At 33.2% G+C, this 23734-nt stretch overlaps 1 protein-coding gene across 14 annotated transcripts in view; it reads right to left on the reverse strand.

Annotated features, from left to right (window-relative positions):
* Nucleotides 1-5290: 5290 nt before the first annotated feature.
* Lrrk (Leucine-rich repeat kinase) overlaps nucleotides 5291-23734 on the reverse strand; it is a 175654-nt gene continuing 157210 nt past the window's right edge. For 6 of the 14 annotated variants that reach the window (XM_070140131.1, XM_070140134.1, XM_070140132.1 and 3 more), the window contains 31 exons: nucleotides 22972-23243; nucleotides 22669-22797; nucleotides 22276-22443; nucleotides 22016-22150; nucleotides 21753-21898; nucleotides 21207-21351; nucleotides 20683-20853; nucleotides 20401-20479; nucleotides 19936-20160; nucleotides 19354-19476; nucleotides 18746-18948; nucleotides 16927-17086; nucleotides 16463-16680; nucleotides 15999-16256; nucleotides 15480-15685; nucleotides 15004-15214; nucleotides 14497-14577; nucleotides 12787-13016; nucleotides 11889-11942; nucleotides 11405-11603; nucleotides 10941-11147; nucleotides 10390-10641; nucleotides 10069-10210; nucleotides 9773-9882; nucleotides 9388-9510; nucleotides 8945-9146; nucleotides 8514-8712; nucleotides 8096-8353; nucleotides 7605-7819; nucleotides 7261-7394; nucleotides 5291-7096 (listed from right to left, as the gene is read on the reverse strand). In XM_070140131.1, the coding sequence (XP_069996232.1) occupies nucleotides 6719-7096; nucleotides 7261-7394; nucleotides 7605-7819; nucleotides 8096-8353; nucleotides 8514-8712; nucleotides 8945-9146; nucleotides 9388-9510; nucleotides 9773-9882; nucleotides 10069-10210; nucleotides 10390-10641; nucleotides 10941-11147; nucleotides 11405-11603; nucleotides 11889-11942; nucleotides 12787-13016; nucleotides 14497-14577; nucleotides 15004-15214; nucleotides 15480-15685; nucleotides 15999-16256; nucleotides 16463-16680; nucleotides 16927-17086; nucleotides 18746-18948; nucleotides 19354-19476; nucleotides 19936-20160; nucleotides 20401-20479; nucleotides 20683-20853; nucleotides 21207-21351; nucleotides 21753-21898; nucleotides 22016-22150; nucleotides 22276-22443; nucleotides 22669-22797; nucleotides 22972-23243 (5633 nt within the window). In that variant the 3' untranslated portion in view covers nucleotides 5291-6718. Of the gene's footprint in view, nucleotides 7097-7260; nucleotides 7395-7604; nucleotides 7820-8095; nucleotides 8354-8513; nucleotides 8713-8944; nucleotides 9147-9387; nucleotides 9511-9772; nucleotides 9883-10068; nucleotides 10211-10389; nucleotides 10642-10940; nucleotides 11148-11404; nucleotides 11604-11888; nucleotides 11943-12325; nucleotides 12350-12786; nucleotides 13017-14496; nucleotides 14578-15003; nucleotides 15215-15479; nucleotides 15686-15998; nucleotides 16257-16462; nucleotides 16681-16926; nucleotides 17087-18745; nucleotides 18949-19353; nucleotides 19477-19935; nucleotides 20161-20400; nucleotides 20480-20682; nucleotides 20854-21206; nucleotides 21352-21752; nucleotides 21899-22015; nucleotides 22151-22275; nucleotides 22444-22668; nucleotides 22798-22971; nucleotides 23244-23734 lie in introns of all 14 variants that reach the window. The other 8 variants (XM_070140128.1, XM_070140121.1, XM_070140124.1 and 5 more) reach the window with 7 other exon arrangements.

Below are 23734 nucleotides of genomic sequence, written 5' to 3' on the forward strand. Positions count from 1 at the left end.
TAATCATTACTATTACTATTATTATCAGCATTATTGTTATCATTATACTGCCATTATTATCTTTACTATCATTATCACTGATATAACTGATATTATCATTATCTTACTTATCACCGTTATTATTGTTATCATCACTATTGTTTCTTCATTATCACTATTATTATTATCATTATCATTATTATCATTTTCATTATTATTGTTATCATTATTATTTTCATTATTGTTATTATCATTATTATTATCATTATTATTATTATCATTATTATCATTATTATTATTATTATGATAATAATGATAATAGTAATAATTACCGTTATTAATATTATTATCCTTATTCTTTTTTATTATCATTATTATTATTATCATCATTATCATTATTAGTATTACAAAAATAATAATAATATTATTATTATTATTATTATCATCATTATTATTATTATCATTATTATTAACATTATCATTACCATTATTATCATTACCATTATCATTATCTTGATCATCATTATTGTCATTATTGTTCTTATTATCATTCATAATGTTATTACCATCATTATTATTATCTTTTCTATCATTATCATAATCATTATCATCCTCGTACTATTATTATCATCATCATTAATATAATTGTTATTGTTATCATTATCATCATCATCTTTATTACTATTGTTACTAATGTTATTATGACTATTGTTATCATTACCATTATTACTATTATAATTACTACTACTTCTATCATTGTTATCATTAAGATTATTGTCATTATTATTATCATTATTATCATCATTATTATTATCATTATTGTTATTGATATTTATACTATTATCATTACTATTATTGTTGTATCTATAATCATTATTACTATGGTTGTTATTGTTACTGAAACTACTATCAATGTCATCATTATTATTGTTATTGCAATTACTATTATCCTAATTACCATTATCATTAGTAGCATCGTTGTTATAAGTATCAACATCATTATCATTATCACTATTGTTATCATTATTACTATTGTCATCATTGCTATTATCATCATCATTATTATCATTATCATTATCATTATCAAATCATTATTACTATTATTATTATTGTTATTATTATCATTAGTAGTAGTAGTAGTAGTAGTAGTAGTAGTAGTAGTAGAAGTAGTAGTAGTAGTAGCAGTAGTAGTAGTAGTAGTAGTAGTAGTAGTAGTAGTAGTAGTAGTAGTAGTAGTAGTAGTAGTAGTAGTAGTAGTAGTAGTAGTAGTAGTAGTAGTAGCAGCAGTAGTAGTAATAATAGTAGTAGTAATAGTAGTAGTAGTAGCATCATATAATTATCAATATCACTATTATTATAATTGTTATTATTATGATTATCATTATCATCATTAGTATTACTACTTTTAGTACTATTGTTGTTACTATCTTTATCAGTAGTATCAATATCATTTTCATTATCATTATCACTACCATTATTATCATTCTTATTATTATAATTATCATTATTATCATTATTATCATCCTTATAATTGTTGTTATTATTATTGTTATTATTATTATTAGCATAGTAGTAGTAGTACTAGGATTATAATGATAAGTACTATTATCATTATCATTATCATTATTATCATCATTATTATCATCGTTTAATTTATCCTCATTGCTATTATCATTATCGTTATCATCATCATTACTGTTATCACTATTATTGTTATTACCATAATCATTATTATTATCATTATTATCATTACTATTATCATTATTTTCATCATTATTATTATCATTATCATGAACATGATAGCGATCATAATCATTATTATCATCATTATCATTACAATTTTCATTATTATTATTACTATTATTATTATTATTATTACTATTATTATTATTATTATTATTATTATTATTATTATTATTATTATTATTATTATTATTATTATTATTATTATTATTATTATTATTATTATTATTATTATTATTATTATTATTATTACTATTATTACCATTATTATTATCATTATTATTATCATTATTAATATCATTATTATTATTATCATTATTATTATTATTATTATTATTATTATTATTATCATTATTATTATTATTATTATTATTATTATCATTATTATTATTACTATTATCATAATTATTACTATAATTATTATTGTTACTAATATCATTATCATCATCATCATCATTATTATTATTATTATTATTATTATTATCATTATTATTATTATTATTATTATTATTATTATTATTATTATTATTATTATTATTATTATTATTATTATTATTATTATTATTATTATTATTATTATTATTATTATCACCACTATTATTATCATCATTATCATTATCATCATTACTATTACTATTAACATTATCATCATTACTATTGCTATTATTAATTATCATCATCATTGTTTTTGTTGTAGTTGTTCTTTATCATTATCATTGTTGTAATAATAACTATTATCATTATCATTTTCATTAGTTACTATCATTATTATCATTATCAATATCATCATCAATATCATCATTATTATTTTGTTATTATAATTATTATCATTATCATTATTGTTATCATTATTATTATTAATATTATTATTATTATTATTATTATTATTATTATTATTATCATTATTATTATTATTATTATTATTATTATTATTATTATTATTATTATTATTATTATTATTATTATTATTATTATTATTATTATTATTATTATTATTATTATTGTTATTATTATTATTATTATTATCATTATTATTATTATTATTATTATTATTACTATTATTATTATTATTATTATTATTATTATTATTATTATTATTATTATTATTATTATTATTATTATTATTATTATTATTATTATTATTATCATTATTATTATTATCATTATTATTATTTTCCTTATTATTATTATTATTACAATCATCATTATGATCATCATTATTATTACAATCAATATTATTATCATTATCATTATTATTGATATTATCATTGCCACTATCATTACTATTATCATTGTTTCCATCATTATTATTATTAGTATTAGTATTACTTATCATTATCATCATTATCAATATCAAAATTGTTACTATTAGGATTATTATCATTATTATTTTCAATATTATCATTATCACTATTGGTTTTGTCTTTATCACAATTACCAATATGTTTACTCTTGTTATTATCATTGTTATCATTATCATCATTGTTATTATTTTTATCATTGCTATCATATTCATCAAATCTATCATAATAATTATTGTTATTGTTATTGTTATGATGATTATTATCATTGTTATTATCATTATCATTATATTATTATTGTTTTTATCATTATCATTATATTATTATTATTATTATCACTATTATTATTGTTGTTATTATCATTATTATTGTAATTATTGTCGTTGTTGTTATTATTATTATTATTATTATTATTATTATTATTATTATTATTATTATTATTATTATTATCATTATCATTATTATTATTATTATTATTATTATTATTATTATTATTATTATTATTATTATCATTATTATTATTATTATTATTATTATTATTATTATTATTATTATTATTATTATTATTATTATTATTATTATTATTATTATTATTATTATTATTATTATCATCATCATTATCATTATTATCATTATCATTATTATTTTGTTATTATATGATTATTATTATTATTACTATTGTTATTAACATTATTACTATCATCATTATTATTATTATTGTTATCATTAATATTAACAGTAATAGTAGTATTAGTATCATTATTATTATTGATATCGTCTGATTCATCACTACTTCTACCATCATCATTATTTTATTATCATGACTGTTATTTCAATTATTATTATTATCATTATTGTTATTACTATCATTGTTATCATCATCATCACTATTATCATTATTATTACTATTTTATCATTATCATTATTATTATTATTATCGTTATCATTATCATTATTATTATTATTATTATTAATATTACCATTAATATTATTGTCATCATTAATACTATTATTATTAATATTATTATTATTATTATCATCACTATTATCATTATTATCATCACTATTATCATTATTACTATTGTTATCAATATTATCAATATTATCATTATCTTTATTTTTATTATCATCATTACTATCATCTTCATTACTTTTGTTGACTTTATTTTCATTACTGTGATTATCAATATAATTATCATTACTATTATTATCTTTATTTAATTACCATCATTATAATGATTATTGTTATTACTATCATTATCATTATTAAAAGTATTATCATTGCCATAATGTTATCTTCTGATTATTATTATTATCATAATTATATCTTCTGATTATTATTATCATCATCATTAACATCATTCTAATCATTAGTTATTATCTTTGTTTTTATTATCATAATAATAATTATCGTGAACATATTATTATCATTATTACTATCATTATCATTGTTATTATTATTATCATTACCATCATTAATATCATTATCATTCTTATCATTTTCATCATCATTATATAATCTGTTGATTTATTTTTGTGTATGACCAATGCTGCCTTAATTTGACAGGGTTGTATGTCCACTGTCTGCATTTTTTTTTCTCTCTTACATGTGATTCCACTTGTTTGTATCTTCCACCTTAACAGCTGATTAATAATTAGCAGAAGGGTTGTTTAAAAACTTTTCTCATTAATGGGAATATATCTATGATTATTGTTGATAATCATTACCATATTTGTAATTTCATAATCAATGATTTTAAAATGATACTAATAATTACTATCATTATTAACCTTTACATTCTTATTGTACGTCCTCAGAATTCATCAATATATCTATTATATCTTCAACTTATATATTTTTTAATATATCAACCTACTATTAAGTACTGTTCAGAAAATATTTCTTTTGTCCTATTAAACCTATTTTCCAGGCTATTTCATTAATTGTTATTATTCATCTTATTATTTTTCTTATTTACTACTTCATTTTGCCTCTTTCCTTTTGGCGTGATTCACGAAAGACAAATGAATTAGAGAATCACCATCTGAAAGCCATTACTTTTCTTGGGGATATTTTTATCATATTTGGGACAGAGCCCACTCTTTCTTTTTAAATATCAAAAAAATATCATAATATATCAATGTCAATGAACTTATGGCTGTACTTAGTATATCCTTAACTAAACCTTCCACATTTCTGTGATTGGATTTCAAGAGTTATGTGCAGAGTATATGAAGTAATCAGTACATAGGCCATAAGTAAACAATTTCTTCAATATATTTATTATTCTGGTACTGAAAATGCACTTCAGCCCACTGATCACTTCAATGGACAACATCAGTAGTCTGAAGAACATCCATCAACAAACAAAAATAGTAGCATACCCTACTAGAATTTCAAAGTCTTTTATTTTCATCTTAAAAAAAAGAGAAAAAAAGAACAATTATACATCACACGCTCCAAAAGGGAAATGAAAAATTGGGTCAAGTATTGAGAATGTGTTGCTGGTATGATGTCAATTTTACAAAAAACCCTGCACTAAAAATAACCATGGTTGCCTGTAAGAAACATTATCACAATAAAACAGTTATTGACTAGAGAACAAGAATTCTGAGTTGGTCAGTCTGCCGATACTGACAAAGCGCAGTGAGTTATAAGTAGTCATACACTTGTGCTACATAATAGTTTACATAGGAATACACATTAAATCACAGCTGATTAAATAGAATTGCCATTATATATAGTACAAGTAATCCTGGAATAGTTTCTTTGGTAAAAATATCAACTCTTTATTTCAGTCGACATTTTCTCATTTTCTCTGCAGGTAAAACAGTATATAACAGTGTCTTGTTTACTGATTCTATCTGTTATAAAACAAAGCCTCAAAATAAAGTGGAAGTACTAACTTGTCTTGCTTGGCAATTACTGTATATAAATATACATAAAAACCTCAACAGCAAGAAGTTCAACCTAGTAACCTATCAAAAAAATAATTCTAAAAGCTGCCATCCGCATCACGGATAGAAATCGATTAAGGCAATTTTTGTGTATGATTTTAAAACATAAGGAGTTATCTAGTATACACATGTCACACAGGAATAGTTTTCATCTTCCAAGGTCACACTTCAATACGCAAAAGAAAATATTCAAGGCCTAAATATACTTCAACTCAGAAGCCACTTTGGATGTTCTTTATCACTGTAAATCTGTAAATGAATAGTTCCTCTGCACGTGGTGAATGGAAATAATTGAAGCTTGTTACACAAAACCTGAAAGCTTTACAATATTCCCATTCAACTTCCATTCATATATCTGAAATGATGTTTAGCTGAGTAATATCTGTAGTCTTTGTAGTCTTATCTGGCGGTGAGGATGAAACAATTTTGTCTTCATGAAGCAATTCGTCATTTTTTCTCCATTGGAAATCGTTTAGTCTAGTCTTTTCTTCAATTATATACGTTTTCTTTTGTAACTAATTCATGTTAAGAGATATCCTGAGTAAGAATCCTTTTTAGATACAACCTAAAAAATCTCTGACTCACTTAATTATCTAATTTGTGACCAATTTCACTTTTTTTTCTTTTTTCCCTTATTGTGTACAAAAAAAGAAGAAAGAACTTTTTTAAAAACTAGCTTTTTTAGGTATCAACAAATACAATATCAACAAAATCCTATATCACTCTCACGAGAAGACTCATGTGTTGAGCCAGTGGTGTGCTCGCCATAGCAAGCAGTACATGGCTCTCTGGGCACCCGGCTCGGGTTGTGCTGATCTGGGAATGGGTGCGTACCGGCCCAGCAGATTGCGGTAGCCCTTCCCAATAGTAGCCAGCAGTGGTACCGGGTTCATCAGCCTCTCAATGTCCCCTTCACTGCTATCTGATACATCTCCAGATCCCAACTCTGGCTCAACAATGACCGATGTTGGTGGCAGTGGGACAATGGCTCGCACCTCATCCTCGTAGGGCCGGAAGACTGTGATGGGCCGCATGGACTCTGCCTCAGCCACCACAACACAGCCCCAGGTCGTCCCCACATACACCTCACCTCCACACACTGCTACAGCTGAGACCTGTGGGGAAGATATATATAATACAGTGCAAATAGTTCACACAAATGAAACTTAAATAACATACACTAAATACAACCACAATCAATGATCCTTCAACTTCTAATTATTGATTTAACTCCTCAATTTTCTTTTATTTCAAAACACTTAAAAGTGCATGTACATACCTGACATTGTGAAGGGGAAAGGTGCTCTTCAATGCTGATGGACTGCAGACTTTCAGAACAAGGAACTAACTTAGAACAGTCCAATCTGTTAACTAATTTCTTCTCCTTTACATCCCAGTGATATACAACACAGCCTGTAAAGATGATTTTTTTGATAATTCAAACAATATTTCCTTCAAATGGTGCTTATACTTTAAAAAATTATAATAAATAAATGAATAATAAAAAAAATGATAAACAAATACAATAAAGGTGTTGAGAATTTTCCTTAAACAATTCCTATTCATCAATTCTTGAACAGGTTATCAATGAACAGTTTATGTCAAACTGAGAGTCCACCTTACCTGGATAAACATAAGACCATATAGAATTCCTTAAGTGTCTAGAAACAGCTGAGATCGTCTGTGGTGCATGGAGGATCAGGACATCACAGGCATCTCCTGAGGGAGGGGGTGTGGAGGTGGTGAAGTGTGAGACAGAGTCCTGGCTCACCACCAAGCCATCATCACGCAGGGAAAAGATGCTCATTGTCCCCTCGCTGCCTCCACACCATAAAGACCTGTTAAGGGGGAAAGGTTACTATGGCTGATAAAAACTAAATTACAAATACTGTGACATAACCCATTTATGACGGGTGTCCCACATATGAGATACCTTGGAAAAGTAAACATTTCCGGGAAAACGCCCGGAAAATATTATTTTCGGCTGATAAATGTACCGTTGCATGTGGGTTAAGCATCAACTTCTAAATCCCAAACCAACAATTTTCTTTTTATCAGCAAAATATCTTACCTTTCCTATGAGTATTTACAATAAGACTTCCAATACAACATACCATGTAGTAGGAGTCTGGGCCACTGCCAAACAGTGAATCTCCTGTGTGGATCCAGCTAACTCAGTCATAACAAAGCTTCCTTCACCAAGCACAGGGGATGTTGGTGTAACGTCTGAACTGCACAGGAAAAGACGTCCATTGCAAAGAGCAACTGCAACTCTTCCTAGTGCATGCAAGCTGCAGAGTGAGCGAACAGGAGATGACTGGGGTGCATCGGGCTCGAGGCAATAGCTAAAGACTCTCCCATAGTCACGGGTGCTGTGGAAAGGTGAAATAAATAGTCACAAATCTATACTTCCAATTAATTATGCAGAAATAGCAAATACAGAGATTATACCAAATATGATTTTTTCTTATTCTTTGCAGTACTATAAATCACTCGGGAACTTACTTTAACCATCAAAATCATTATTCTTACCTATAGCCATGGATATTTCCAGCACTGTCTCCTAGCCAAACGTATTCCCCAACACAGCACATTGCAGTTATGGTGTCGGGAAGCCCCTCTATGCTGGTGTAAGCACCCCAACCCCATTCACCTGCACCCACCATGTCCAGTTGCGGTGAAGTACGGCTCACCCAGATGCTGCCTTGATCACGCACAACTAATTCTCCATCTGTGTGAGAGAACAAAAATATTAGCCTTTCCTTATAAATACCATTCAACATTTATTCTATTCACTTTGTAATTATCATTACTTTATGACCTGTTAAAGTTCATCTTCAAAATTATCAATTCCATCTTACTGAAGAAACAAAGACAACACAATGCTTAACAACAACATTAACCCTTTCCTGCCATCCTAATGACACAATCAGGAAAGAATAAAAATGATTTAAAGCCCTTACCTTCATCCTTCACCAACACAGGTGGCACCCTTATTGCATCCATGATATTAAGGGAGTGATCAAGCGAGGCCACGTCCAGGAGGTGGGTAAACTCTGGTGCCGAGGCGATGGACACGATCTGGGATGCAGAGGGTCGTAGCCTCGGCTGCTGTGACCAGCACATCACCATCAGGTCAAGCACATACACGGGGTATTCTGTCTCCTGTATGGTAAAAGTGTGTTGTTAAATGAGTGGAATCATGAGGAAAGAAAGAAAGACATGGAAACACTGAAAAAAAATAAAAAGGAAGATAAAATGAATAAGAAAGGTAAAGCTAGATAAAAAAGTAAAAATAAAAATAGACTGCAATTCTTAAATCTACATAACACAATACACTCAGAATCTACAACAACAAGAATAGCAAAAAAGAAAATTATCAAACAAAATTAAATCGTTTGCCTACCCTGTGCGTGAGAGCTGGCCGCCCTCCCTCCAACACGTGCTCCTTCACATTGTCACAATGTTCATATGGTTGGTGTGTTGTCAAAAGCTCGTACATGAACATGCCGAAAGAGAAGCAATCAACCTGTAATAAAGGAAATGAAAGGTATTATATGTGTAAGTGATCGGCAGCCAAAAACACAAACAAATAAATTATATATAGCAACATTAACAAAAATACAAACAAATATGTCAAAATTCACTTTCATTACAAACATACACAACAAATAAACAAACAAACAACAATCATACATTAAAAAAGAAAAAAATGAGGGATATAAAGGTCAAATAAAATTTCTGCCAAACTACTAAGATTTCTCCAAATCCTCTTTCCTAAATCCACTCACTTTTTCTGTGTATTCTTCTTCTCCGTTGTGTCTCATCATCTCTGGTGCCATGAATCCTTCTGTGCCCCCAAAGCCCTTCGTTCCAGTAGGCAGACTCGATCTACTAATACCTGGGAAGAAATGGCATACATATATGAGAATTTGGCTTTCCTTTCAATTTAGCATGAATAGAGAACATGAGAAATTTTGATGAATGTTGAAGTCGAAATACTCTCTAGCCACTGAATATCAACCTTGAAATTACATTTCTATCTCCCAACTAAAGCAATATTACAATGAACTGAAAGAAAACTTACCATAGTCAGCAAGTCGGACATCTACTTTGGGCTGAGGCTGGTGATGGAAAGGTGGAGGAAGTTCCCACACGAGAACATTTTCACTCTTTAGATCTCGATAGATGATGTGTTGGCCGTGCAGGTACTCCAGGGCTTTGGCAACCTATGAGAAAGAGAATTTTGTAATATGCACCTTTTATGCATTAAATATTGTTTTTTCACATGTACACTGTTTTGTTTAATAAATCCTAATCTTAGCAATTTATTAAACTATACTATAAAATCATATAAGCTTTTTTTTCAAGTAATATATATATCTAAACATGCACTTATGCAACGAACCTGTAACACAACAGCTTGCAATGTATGGAGGGAAAGTCTGGCTCCCGATCTCTGGTAATGCTTAAGACACTGGTCAAGAGCTCCTTGGGGTGCCAACTCTAGGACAAGGGCCAGGGGACGCGGACATACGCCCACCAAGGGAACAATGTGAGGATGGCGGAGAGAGAGGAGAATGTTCACCTCTTGTCTTGCTGAGCAATAAGCCTTGCATGCGTACTGCAGGGGGTCTCGTTCCCACTTGCTCTGAGCAGCCTGTAAGCGGAAACAAATAGAAGACTTATTAGACTTTTATGTGACATACAAATCATTTATGGTGCATCGAAAACTAGTCCTGAAAATCATTAAAAAACAAAACTCATCTCATCAATGATAATTTCTTACAAAATATTTAAACACAAGACCATTAAATGAAAATTTCTATATTAATCTAAATGTAACAATGGCACTCAATCTCTGACTAACTCTTGTGTCTAATATCTTATCAACAATTCCTCAACAGAGTGAAATCCACCATAAATCCTTCCACTACTAAAACTGACACTCATAACTACCTTATAAGCAACAATGGCACTCTGTCTGGCACTGGTTCCAGGATCAACAGGCTGCAGCATCTTAAGGGCCACATCCATGGGAGCCCCACTAGCTCTGTTGCGACATGCCCCTTGGAAGACGAAGCCAAAGCCTCCGCGGCCTAGTAGTTTGCCCTGTTTGATCAGCTCTGGACGAACAAGGTACCTGTCACCTAAGTCTAGGAAAACCTGTGAAGAAACACAAAATGATACACTGAGTGTATTTAGTAACTGGTAATTTGTAAGGAAATGATACATTGAGTGTATTTAGTCCCTGGTAATTTGTAAGTCAAAAAACAATCAGCAAAAGAATTGAGAATGATAATTACAGATCAGAAGACATACTTGAAACTGTTACACTACTGTATCCAATCTGAAAACCACAGAGTACCCTAAAAAAAAAGAAGTAGAAGAAAAAAATTATAGAAAATAAAAATATCACTCACTGTGTCGGGCGCAATCTGAGCCAAGAGAAGATCCGCATGGAGAGGACACGGCACGGAGCGAGCAGTGTAAGCAGCTAGAATGCATTCCTCCACCATGAAGGAATAGACGACTGGTGTCACCTCTTGGCCACCTGATGTCTCTCCTTCGTTGTTTCCACTGTTGTCGAGGTCTGGTCTCCCTTCGGCTGATGGCTTGCGACTGTTTGAGGTAGGAGGTTATGGGTCATGGGAACAGAAAGATAGTTCTGAGAAAGAATGAGTTTATTTCATATCATTTAGTCAAAATGATGCAGTGTATTGAATGATAAGCTACTACTTCTTTATCTAAGTATAAAAATGTATATTAACCATACAGCATATTTCATTTCTTGAAGATATGCTTTTAACAGACTAGCAAATACCATCTACTTTGGTCCTTTGATTTTACAATATATTTCAACAAATTAGTACAAAATGTACAGTAAACAAGAAGAAAAAAACTGACCAATTAAAAATATATAAATGCTGACTACGACACTTGCAGTTCATGACAAAATATCTGGAAAATATGAAAACCAACTATTCCTTCTCAAAAGTAATTTGGTGTGTGGGATATAACATAACACCTTATACATGCTTTCATACTTTTTGAATATTCTAAATGTGTCAGCATTCCATAAGTGAAAAAAATCTAAAAGCTAATCATAACATACCAATCCTGTGACAACAAAAATGACTTACTGGTTATGAAATAAGTGACAATTTTTCATTCATCAAGCTAATGCACCAATTCTCTCTCTATATCTAAATAGCAAAAACTAACATAAAGTGAAAATACAACTAGTTTATGCAAGCAGACACTACAGTATAAAAAATATCTAATAAAGTGGAGCAAAAAGAAATTTTGATGTGTAATTAAGGTGCTGTAAAACTCATGCTAACCTTGAAAATATTGGTCCTTGCAGGCTATGAAAATATATCACACTTCAATTTCTATCATAACAAATTGAATAAAATATTGAGATTATCAAAAGTGTTCTGTTATATCACCCATTATATGCAGTATCTATCATCATGCACACTAATACTGGAAAAAAAAGTGAAATATCCAAGACATAAACATTCTCAACAATCTCAAGGCAAATTATTAAAAATCTATTCTGCATAAAGCACTAAGCTGCAAACGATTCCATTTTAAGACAATCAAAATCTCTGCACAATAAACCCAAAGCAATCATGACACGTAAAGTGAGGGGAAAAAGAGAGAAAAGATATAAAAAAAAACTTGTCTCCAAAGACCCCAAGGCACACATTGAAAAATGAAGAGAGTGGAAAACAAGGAAAGAGTAACAAAAGCAAAGAGACAAGAGAAGCCCTTCCTCTCCACAACCCCAAAGGCATACCTTGAGGTAGTAGATTCAGCTCCAACACCGCTATCTCCGTCAGACGTGTATGACTCCCGAGATCCCCAGCTGCGTCTAGGAAGCTGAGGTGACATGTTCCCCCCGATAGCTGCTCCACCTGGTGACACTCCCCCTCCCACAGTGCCTCCTCCTCCTACACCTGCAGCAGTGGAGGATGTGGATGATCTTCCACCTGGCTGTGGGGATGGGACGCCTACAAGTGGGTGACCCTGGAACACATAAGAGGAGACTCTGAAAACCTGATGTTGATGGTTTTTGAAGATGTTTTATGTCAGAGGGTTCGAAACATTAGAGACATCTTAATACATTGTGAATTCATTTTCTTTGTTCTCACTTACACTCTTTTTCTATTGAGGATATATATCACTAAGATGTTCTTTATCTTAACTCAAATTGAAGTCTCTAACTGATATACACCTAGGTTAATATGAAAATTTTTCTTTTCCTTTCTAGCACTTTTTACACCAGTGACAAGCCCAGTCAATATCCTGCTACATTCTTTCTGGAACTTCTAAAATCAATTATAGACATATTTAACATTCATACATTTGCTTATTTTACATAAACATTTAAATTCATTCCTTATTTCTTAAATTACCTTTATCATAAACTAGGCAGATACACCCTTCATAATCAAAAGAAATCATGGCTTTAGTTATATGCAATGCAAGCCTTGAAATGAGCTTCATTAAATGTAAAAAGATTTACCATGTTTAACACCCAATCTATGGAAGGGAAATTTGTGATCTGTGATTAATAAAAATAAGATTGAGATTCTAATGATTACAGCCGACTGCAACCATGTTACTTCTCTGATTCCTATTTCTCAGTATTTGGGGGGGGGAGGGGTTAGGAGGAGTAGGAGGAGTAGGAGTAGGAGTAGAAGGAGTAGAAGGAGGAGGAGGAGGAGGAGGAGGAGGAGGAGGAGGAGGAGGAGGAGGAGGAGGAGGAGGAGGAGGAGGAGGAAGAGGAAGAGGAGGAGGAAGAGGAGGAGGAGTAGGAGGGGGAGGAGGAGGAAGAAGAAGGAGGAGGGAAGAAGAACAAGGAGATGGAGGAGGAGGAGGAGGAGAAGAACAAGGAGGAGGAGGAGGAGGAGGAGGAGGAGGAGGAGGAGGAGGAGGAGGAGGAGAAGGACAAAGATGTAGGAAGACGAGGAGGAGGAGGAGGAGGAGGAGGAGGAGGAGGAGGAGGAGGAGGAGGAGGAGGAATAGGAGGAAGAGGAGGAGGAGGAGGAGATGAAGGAGGAAGAGGAGGAGATGGAGAAGGAGGAGGAGAAGAAGAAGGAGGAGGAGAAGGAAGAATAGGAGGAGAAGGAAAAGTAGGAGTAAAAATAAAGATGAAAACAGATATGAGAAACAGAGGAAGAAGAAGAAGAAGAAGAAGAAGAAGAAGAAGAAGAAGAAGAAGAAGAAGAAGAAGAAGAAGAAGAAGAAGAAGAAGAAGAAGAAGAAGAAGAAGAAGAAGAAGAAGAAGAAGAAGAAGAAGTAGAAGAAGAAGAAGACAAAGAAGAAGATGAAGAAGAAGAGGAGAAGCAGGAGGAGGAGGAGGAAGAAGAAGAGAAGAAAAAAGAAGAAGAAGGAGAAGAATAGAGTAAAACAAGTAGGAAAAAAAACAGAGCTAACAGCAAGCATGCTGGGCCTATGGCAGTTCCGCACAACAACACAAAATCCATTTTGCACAAGTGTTTACCTGTTGCGACGGAGCCAGACTTCCCATTAAACTATTAGTGAGAAGAGAGCGCTCCAGTGATGTGTGGGAGACATTGAGGTCCTGTAGTGTATCAGCAACAGTTCGTTAGTAATTGTATTGCAAATGGGAGCATTGTTATAAGACATAAATATAGTTGGAAGTAGGTGGGTTAGTTCAAGATAACAGAGGCAAAAACAAAGCAAGTAAGAGAAGCCAGAATGAGTATATTGTAAGTATTCTCAAAAAAATATGAAATTACGTCATTTCAAAAAATGACAAAATAGTAAAAACACTCTTAATTCTACTTACCTATGAATATGTATAACATTATGAAAACACTATTCTAATAGACAAATCATTAATAGATAAATGGATTAAATGGTAATGAAAAATTACTGTTACACATAACAGCAAGGGTAAAAATCATTACTACCTCTATTCCTTTTTTTTAACTATTGTAAAGAGGATACAGCAGAAACAACAGCACCCTCATTAATGCAAAGTTACCTGCGATATCTGTGAGGCTGTCATAGAGCAGTAGAGAGGGTTCATCTCCACAAATGAACCCCAGTTATCAGGCAGGTGCCGTGCCTGAGGGTGGTTTCCAGGGCCCTCGTGCTGCCCATGGCATTCCAGGCACACAGGGCATGGAACCAGGCGTGTCACCAAGAACTTGCCCTCGCTTGTATGCACAAACCTCGTGCCTAAAGTTGGGTACCTGGTTCGGGAGTACAGGAATGAGTATTTGGTTTTGTAATGTGAAGGAGCAATTTATGACTGGCAATTTTAAAAAAATAAAATAAGACAGGAAAGACAGAGTTTTAAAATAGAATACAAGAAAATGATATTGGGTAAAAAGGAGAAAAATGGAAAAAAAGACAAAGAAATAAGATAAGACAGTAGAAAAAAGAGATTTAGAAGAAGAAATAGAGGAAGATAAAGAGAGAAATGAAGAGGCGGCAGAAAGAAAAACACAGCCTCACCAATCTTCTAAGAGAGTGTCAATGTGGTCCACTGCAAGTGAGAGGAGCTTTGCCACACACTCAGGAGCTGGATCAAGGACCACCGACTGAATGCCACAGGCTAGAATGTCCGCAGCCGTGCTTGTGGCATCATTTTCCTGCAAGGGCCGTTTAATCACCACAGCCTCATTGGGAAGGATGATTTCTAGGACTGCTGAGTTGTTTACCTGCCATGGAAGGGAATGGGCTTCTTAAATCTTTCTCTTTATCTTTGGGAACTAGTTTTCATATAAATTATGTGATTAGTTTTATGGTCAATTTCATATATGTATTTCTTTGAAAACTTATGTGGAATGACATATAAGGGTTACTACTTCCTTGGTATATATCCATTTATGAATAATATGATTTATATTAACATTATACCAAACCAGCAAAAAGGGAATATTTCACATGAGCATGAAAATATTGATAACAATTATATCTAACCAGTGAACAACCATTCAATATTCTTTAACAAACATACAAAAAAATACAAACCTCAACATCAGACCACACGCCTTCCTGTCTGACAAGGAAACGCATGCTCTTGTAGTCATACGTGAGCTGACTGGTATGGCTGGCTCCATGCGTGGGCGTATGGGGCCCATGTGAAGGTTGACAGTGCATGTGCAAGGGCAGAACTTCCCTCATGCGGAAGAGTGTGGTGTGGGCATAGTGGAGCTCCATGCCTGTTTGCCAGCACACCCACTCTGCCTGCCCTCCCAACACCGATGATAAATCACGGTCATTTAGCACCTGTGGATGAGGGGCCTTTGTAGAGTTGAAAGCAATTGAAAAATCTAGATTTTTTAAAAGGATGACCATATCCTAGATCCCTTACTTTGACAGAAAAAAATGAAGGAACATAATAAAAGGAATTCCACACTATCACAAACTAAATATGAAAAAAATAATAATAATGATGATGATAACAATAGTGATAACAATAATCCTAAGAGTACCTCTCTGGGCATGACAAAGTAATTCCTAATGATGTCAACGACAGCATCGTCTGCCAAAATACGGGTGATGAGTCGAGACCAAAAGCCAGATGGAAAGTAGGACATGAGCAGCAGCCTCCGGATGGCTGCATGAGGGGCTGAGCGGTGTGTCACTTGCACTGCTGGGGGGTCTGCTGATGGGGTTAGGCCCACTTCCTCCGACTCCTTCTTGGGGCTCCCTGGAAGCAGAAGTGAGCAGTGAAAAAAGCCTATGATAGAATACCAAAATTTTCTGCATAATTATTCTTATTTTGACACTAAACCATACAATGATATACACCATCATTGCTGTAGTATCTCATGCAAGCATACACTCACACAGCTCCCCCCACACACACACACAAATATTCAAAATGAAAAAAATATAATATATATTACAAAAATGTATAATTACTTCATCATAAAAAACATAACCTTTTCAGTACCTATCGCTTCTGTGGTGAGACCGTGGTAAGAGAGAGGCCTGGCTGGCTTTCTCACATCTGCATTTGTCATATAGAATGCTGAATTCCCAACAATGGTGGAGCCTGTTGAGCTGGAGAACTTTTTGCTGCGAACAGCCCAGCCTCTTGAGCGTACTGGAATCTAAACATCAGCAATGTTAACTGAATAAATGAGAAGAGATTCTGAGAAACTCAAGTCAGTTAAAATAAATCTAGAAGAATAAACATGTTAATCAAAATGTTAAATTGACTAAATATATAACTGAGAAACCTTTCACCTTCAGAACTACATTATATATCTGGCTAAAAGAACAACAATTTATAGATAATATATACATATTTACACCCATTCACCCATTATACTTGCATATGTATGGATCACACAAGATGAGTTCCAAGATAATGTCCTGGAAAAGCATGAAACATCTTCTCTAAACTCTATCAAGATCTGTTCTCGCTAACAGATTAAGCCTAAATAAACAGACCTTACTGTTAAAATAGTGCTGAAGGACATATCAATTCCACATGCCCAAACATGAATATTAATCTTAGAAAAAACAGGGGGAAAATTTGCCCAAGAAAAGGAGGTTTAGCAATTAGATTTTTCAACTCTTAAAAGGAAATAAAAGGCAAAAGGAAAATATACTTTAAAAAGGAATTCAAAGTACCAATAAAGTGCAATACATTTACCACAATGAGATCATAAGCATCTCAGTGGAGCACTGAAGAAACATCAAGAAGAAAAAGAGGATTAAAAGAGCAGATAGGAATGTAGGAGGCTAATGTGGGGGGGAAAAATATAATTATCAAAAATGAAAATACCATCCCAACCTAACCATTAATAATGGCTATATATAAGGTTATATAAAGGCTACCAAAAAATAATGTATACCATCTCATAGTAATTGCTAATGAAATTATTAAATCATTTCTTTGATATACATAGTATCCATACACTCAATGCAACACTGCCTGTAAATAAAGTGTCTGGTGTCCATAACCTCTCCTTCAAATTCACTATTCACATCTAAAACCAAACAGGCATGAATTCCACCACTAAAAGGAAGTCCCATTACCATTAATTTATAATTCTAAGAGCATTTCTCTACTCATCCCTTATGCTTTATGTACTCTAAAATATTACTTGGCTACTTTCATCTTGGTTTTGCTTGTATTAAGCTTCACTAATTCATTTATAACATAACACTTTCAGATTAGTCTAGGTCTAGCTATGTCTGTTAGTTTGTTATCTTCAGAATTTGAAGGTGATGCTGTTAAATGTGGTCTGGTGGATATTTCTTATATTAGTCATGCAAATGATATATGAAAGACAAGCATACATCCACAACCACTGCCATTCCCATAATCTATTGCAAATTTTCAAAATGCGGACATAAACCAGAACAGAGTCTATGCCTAACCAATTGTTAGCTTCATCCCTATATATTAAACAAACTTGTAATTCAGCAACAGCCAAGCTGAGGGTTAAATCATTGAATAAATCATTTCCTTGTCTAGGTAAATTAATAGCTACGTAGCTCAAGGAAAGTTTTTTCCTTCTCCCTAAGCAGGCCTTTTGTATTACTAGCTCCTCATGAGATCCTTCAAATAACCCAAACCAACTATACTACAAGAATAAAAGAAAATCACAGAGAAGGCTTAAAAAAAGAATTGTTAAAAGCAGTGCTAAAAGGAAATTTAGTAAATAAAAAAGCCAAGAAGACAAAGGCCTTGAAAAGCAAAAACTCAAGTTAAACCAAAGAAAAGGAGTTGGACTTTTTCCCCCTGGAACTGCGAGCACCTTTACCCTGACATCCATGCCCGGGAGCCCACTACGTAATTGCTCCTCTGATGGCAACAGGGACGGGATGAGCAGTGTCCTGTTGTCCCATGTGAGTGCAACCTCAAACTTGTTCAGGAGGTTCACTATGTACGACTTGGCATCCATGGGGGCGCAGGTGGATGATTTGAATACGTGTTTCAGGTCATCTAACTTCATTATGCCTGAACAAACCAAAAGAAAAATCATGTAATTATTGCCATTCCTAATTCACTTCTATCACTCATTAACACACGAAGTGCAAGGCACACAACTCATGTTGGAGAGCACCAGCAGCACTTTTCTTTTTTTCTTACCAGATGCTCATCTTCAAGCTTATGAAGAAAAATGCACATTTTAGAACATTTTGATAATCTGTTTTTCTTAAATACCCCTGGATAGAATTAATATAGTTTAATTGCACACTCCATGGGTTAATGAGTCAATGAGAGCTAGAAAAAAAGTTCAATATCAATATATTACACCAAGAAAAAGAGTAATCCCTCTAAAGCCAAACTTATACTCATCTTCTCCTCTATTTCCAATATAGGACCACACTCTCCCTCCTTTATAAATGCATCCATACTAACCGTTCCGAGCAAAAGGATTAATTTCTCTGATAGTTACGACGTGGGCTAGCATGTCACACAGCCATTGTGGATCTAGGAAGTACAGATCTTTCAGTGTTGCATCTTCATAATGTAACATGACACCTGCAAGAAAAGGAAAGCGTTATAAAAATATGAATAGTATAAATATGAGCAAATGCACACCATATTGCATATGCATAAAGCATCTGATGTAAACTGTGATGATGAAAATAATTTGATGGAAAAATTACAATTCTTTGCTTTTTGTTGCATTTTGTGTGTGTGTGTGTGGATTCTGTATTTCCTTTATGGATGTAAGTTAAAAGAATAGGCAAATCTTTTTGAAAATTCACCGATAGCTGCACTTTGTTATTGGTGCACTATACAAAAGCTAAATGCATATTGTCAATTTGTTTCATTAGCTTATAAAAATGGATATATTATATAGCAGCAATGAAAAAATGTAATTTCTTCACTAACTGAATTTTTCTAGAACATTCTTGATTTCAAGGTTGCTGGGGGGAAAATCAATAAAAAATAAATCATAATACATTTCCAACTTCAATAATAATCTTGAAATACCATTCTCATGCAGGAATGTTGTGGCCTGATTCAACTCTGCTGAGTCCCTGAAAGGCCTATGACCCCTGGCTGACATCTCTTGAGTCACGAGTGCCTGGTACTTGTCTGCAGGCAACACTGGGTCTCTGCCCTGGACTCGTCTCTCTAGGGCCAAGACTCCAACCACATCCTCCAGAGCTAGATAGGAGGCTGGGATGCGCTGCTCCAGGAGGCGTTCTTTGCTCCCTGTAAAGGCAAGGATTAAGGATTGCAATACCAAGAAAAGTGATCTAGTGAACATGAATAAATCTCTATATGTACTAAGCATTGATTATGATGCTCAGAAGATATGATACTCTATAGATATTGAGACCAAGTTGTGTAAAACTATAAAAAATGTAAATTCAAAATATACAATGAAAGACAACTAAAATAAAAGAATGAAAATGCTGTTTGTTCTAATTTCCTCCAGATTAGAAAACCTACCTGGAGTTTTCAGGGAGAACACTGTATCATATATCAAGTTACAGAGTAGCTTGATGTTGTGTCGAGTCTTGCAGCTCACCTGGAAGACAATTTTTTTTTCCAAAGTAAGAAAGAATGCTATGACCAGAAAACTAGAGGGTGAGTTTAATCCCCAAATCTCTGACCAAAATCATTACTACTAAAAAATAATGAATAATAGACAATATTTCTGCCTTTAGCTTATATCTTTATATTCATGTCCCTGTCCTTACACCACCATTTTCCAAGGCACTGTCTGCTTACCTCAATGGTGTCCAACACTCGAGGGAGACCAAGCTTATCTGCATCAATGACATTGATGAATCTGTCCCTAATCATTTGCTGGAGGTCCTCACTCCATGATGGAGGGAACTTTTCCTTCACTAGATCGTAGTGCGTCCCCACAATAAGCACTGGAGAGTTTGGAGCTCGTGCCTTGAATAGCAAGAATAACATAATTATAAAATATTATAAGTATACAAGATGACTTAGAAGTACATTTGACAAGCTCTCTCCATTCCTTTCAATGTTTTTTTTTCACCTAACATCTTTAAATTAAATTTTTTAATTAAAAAAAAACAAAAAAACTCCTCAATCACTGCAGTCACAGCCAATCATGTGAATACATGCTTAGCATACACGACTCTGAGCGAGCACAGATAAGACATATATACCACCTAGAAAGGAGTTCAATCCTCCCCTTGTACGTGTGTACATGCCATCTATTAGCAAGGGGTTAAGGCCACTAATGAGTTTGTAAAAAGGATAAAGGACCCTCTCTTACTCACCTGAATGTTGACCAGCCACTGCAGGATCTCAGCCACCCCTCGCTCACCATCACTGATCTTCCACACAACCAGGTAGAGGGACCGCTTTGAAAGGAAGTACTGGTGGGTGGCGTAGTATTCTTTCTGCCCACCAAAGTCCCATGTCCTGAAAATAACAAGAAGAATGGTGATGATGATGATGATGATAATAATAACAATAATGATAATAAAAAAATAACAAGGATAATAATAATAATAATAATAATAATAATAATAATAATAATAGTAATAACAATGACAATGTCAATATCAATGGTAATGAGAATGATAAGGATATAAAGATGATAATAATGACAACAAAAATATTAATAATAATAGTAATGGTGATGATAATAAAAAAAAAAAAAAAAAAAAACAATAATAATAAAAATGTCCAACTAATAACAATAATAATGCACATAAATATATTAAGAGCGAGGAAAAAGGCATCTAATGCCAAATACTAAACTATACTCTATGAACAAGATGAAAAATGAATCTGAAAAATGAACACGCAAAAATATTCACCTGAACACCACAGGGCCATAGTTACTATGACCGCGGACTTTCTTCTCAAATATCCAGTCACCAATATCAACACCAACGGTTGACATGCTTGTCCCTCTGGAGGTGCGGGTATTGATGTTTTTGTTTCCCATTCGCTTTGCCCAGTGCTGCAAATTAAAATATACTTCCATAGAATCATGCCAATATAAAAAGTCACTTCATATTCATAAAATCAGATTTTATATGGTACATCCTAACTCTATAAACAAGAAAAAAAAACTGACCTCCACTGGCTTCTTCCTGTATGATCCAGTACCCTCTTGCCTGAGCTGTTCTAGGAGGGATGTCTTGCCAATGCCTTGCACGCCTACGATCATCAGCTTCATGCGGGCATATGGTCTTGCATCCTCAAGTATACTCTGTGCAAGAACATATCCAATAAATAATTATTGACATGTCACACTGAACTAGTCCTAAGATCATGGATAAAAGCAAGGATTCATTCATTCACACAATTCTAAAAACTGGAATGATCTTCCTGTACCTTCAAATATCCAATCACATCCATCGTCTTGTATTTCTTGCTATCAATCATGGACTTCAAGGGCTCCTGCAGAGAGCATGCTCGTGTGTTGAGGTTCCACAGCCTAGAGAGGAGTCCCATCTCTGGGGGCAGCTCTGTGATGTCAGTGTTGCCTGATATGTTGAGAACCTGAGGGAAGACAGGAGAGATAAAATTTTAAAATCCACAGAATACTTTTCCTACAGACTGAAAAAAGTGTAGATTTAACTTAACTGAATAAAAAATCTTTACAGTTGTAAATAAATAAAATCATCTTTAAAAATTGGTTTAAATATATTACTCTGTATAAACTGCATTCCATTTCCTCACATGTTACTCTTATTCAAGTACTTTTGAGGTGTTATTATTACTTACAGACAAGTTTGTAAGCTCATGTAGTGTTGTTGGCAACTCTCTGAGGAGGTTGTTGCTGACATCCAACATTGACAGGTTAGGAAACAGCAACCAGGACTTCCTTGGTGCACTGCTTCGGACGGGACTGGCCTGGTAACAAGAAAGGGGTTAAATAGTGCGTTCTTCTCTGTGACAAGCTGAATTAAAACTAAATACGAACAAGACAAATCTTCTCTTTTTCACCTACATATAGATCATATATGAGAAAAGAATAAAATTTTTAAGATGTATAAATACACGAACAAGACCTGTTACTAAACTCACTTCGTTTTCATCAACTTCTGAAACAACAGAGAACTCGTTGTCGTCCAGGTAGAGGTTGAGGCGTGTGAGAGAGTTGTCGGCCAGAATGAGTGTCCTTAGAGACTCAAGCCGAATGTGACGGCGGTGGATACAGAGCCCAGGGGTGGGGGAGACGCCCAAGGGGGAGCTGGTGCCCCCCCTCACGCGGTTTACGTTCAGGTTCTGGCTGTACTTTCGACCTATGTAATTGTGAGGCGGGAGGAAGGAGAAGGGGTGGAGTTTACTAGTTTGTACTACTTAAAAAAAAAAAAATTAAATAAAAAATTTAAATTAAGGAAAAAAGGGTTGAGAAGAGAGTGTGTGAAAATTTTGGGGGAAAGGGAAGGGAAGAAATAGATAATATGTAATTTGGTGCTTATCATTCATGGGAAAAAAAGAAAAGAAAAGAAAAAAACAAGACCTAATTGTAAGAACAGATAATGTGTTGCTTAACATCTAACAACATGCCAAGAAATTTATCAATCATTAATTCTGTGCTTGCTAAATCAGAATTATTCTGACCATGCTAGATACTCTTTTTTCATTTCAATTTCACCAGAATTTCTACATTCCTAATTTCAATGTGAATATTTTGCAATAATCACCATAACTATCTATCCATTCAACAAACACTAACAAATATAAAGATTTCCTTGTTTATACATATGTACACATAGAAACACACAGAAATACACAGACACACAGACACACAGACACACAGACACACCGACACACACACACACAC

Source organism: Penaeus vannamei, chromosome 26 (genome assembly GCF_042767895.1).
Source record: "Penaeus vannamei isolate JL-2024 chromosome 26, ASM4276789v1, whole genome shotgun sequence".
NCBI lineage: Eukaryota > Metazoa > Arthropoda > Malacostraca > Decapoda > Penaeidae > Penaeus > Penaeus vannamei.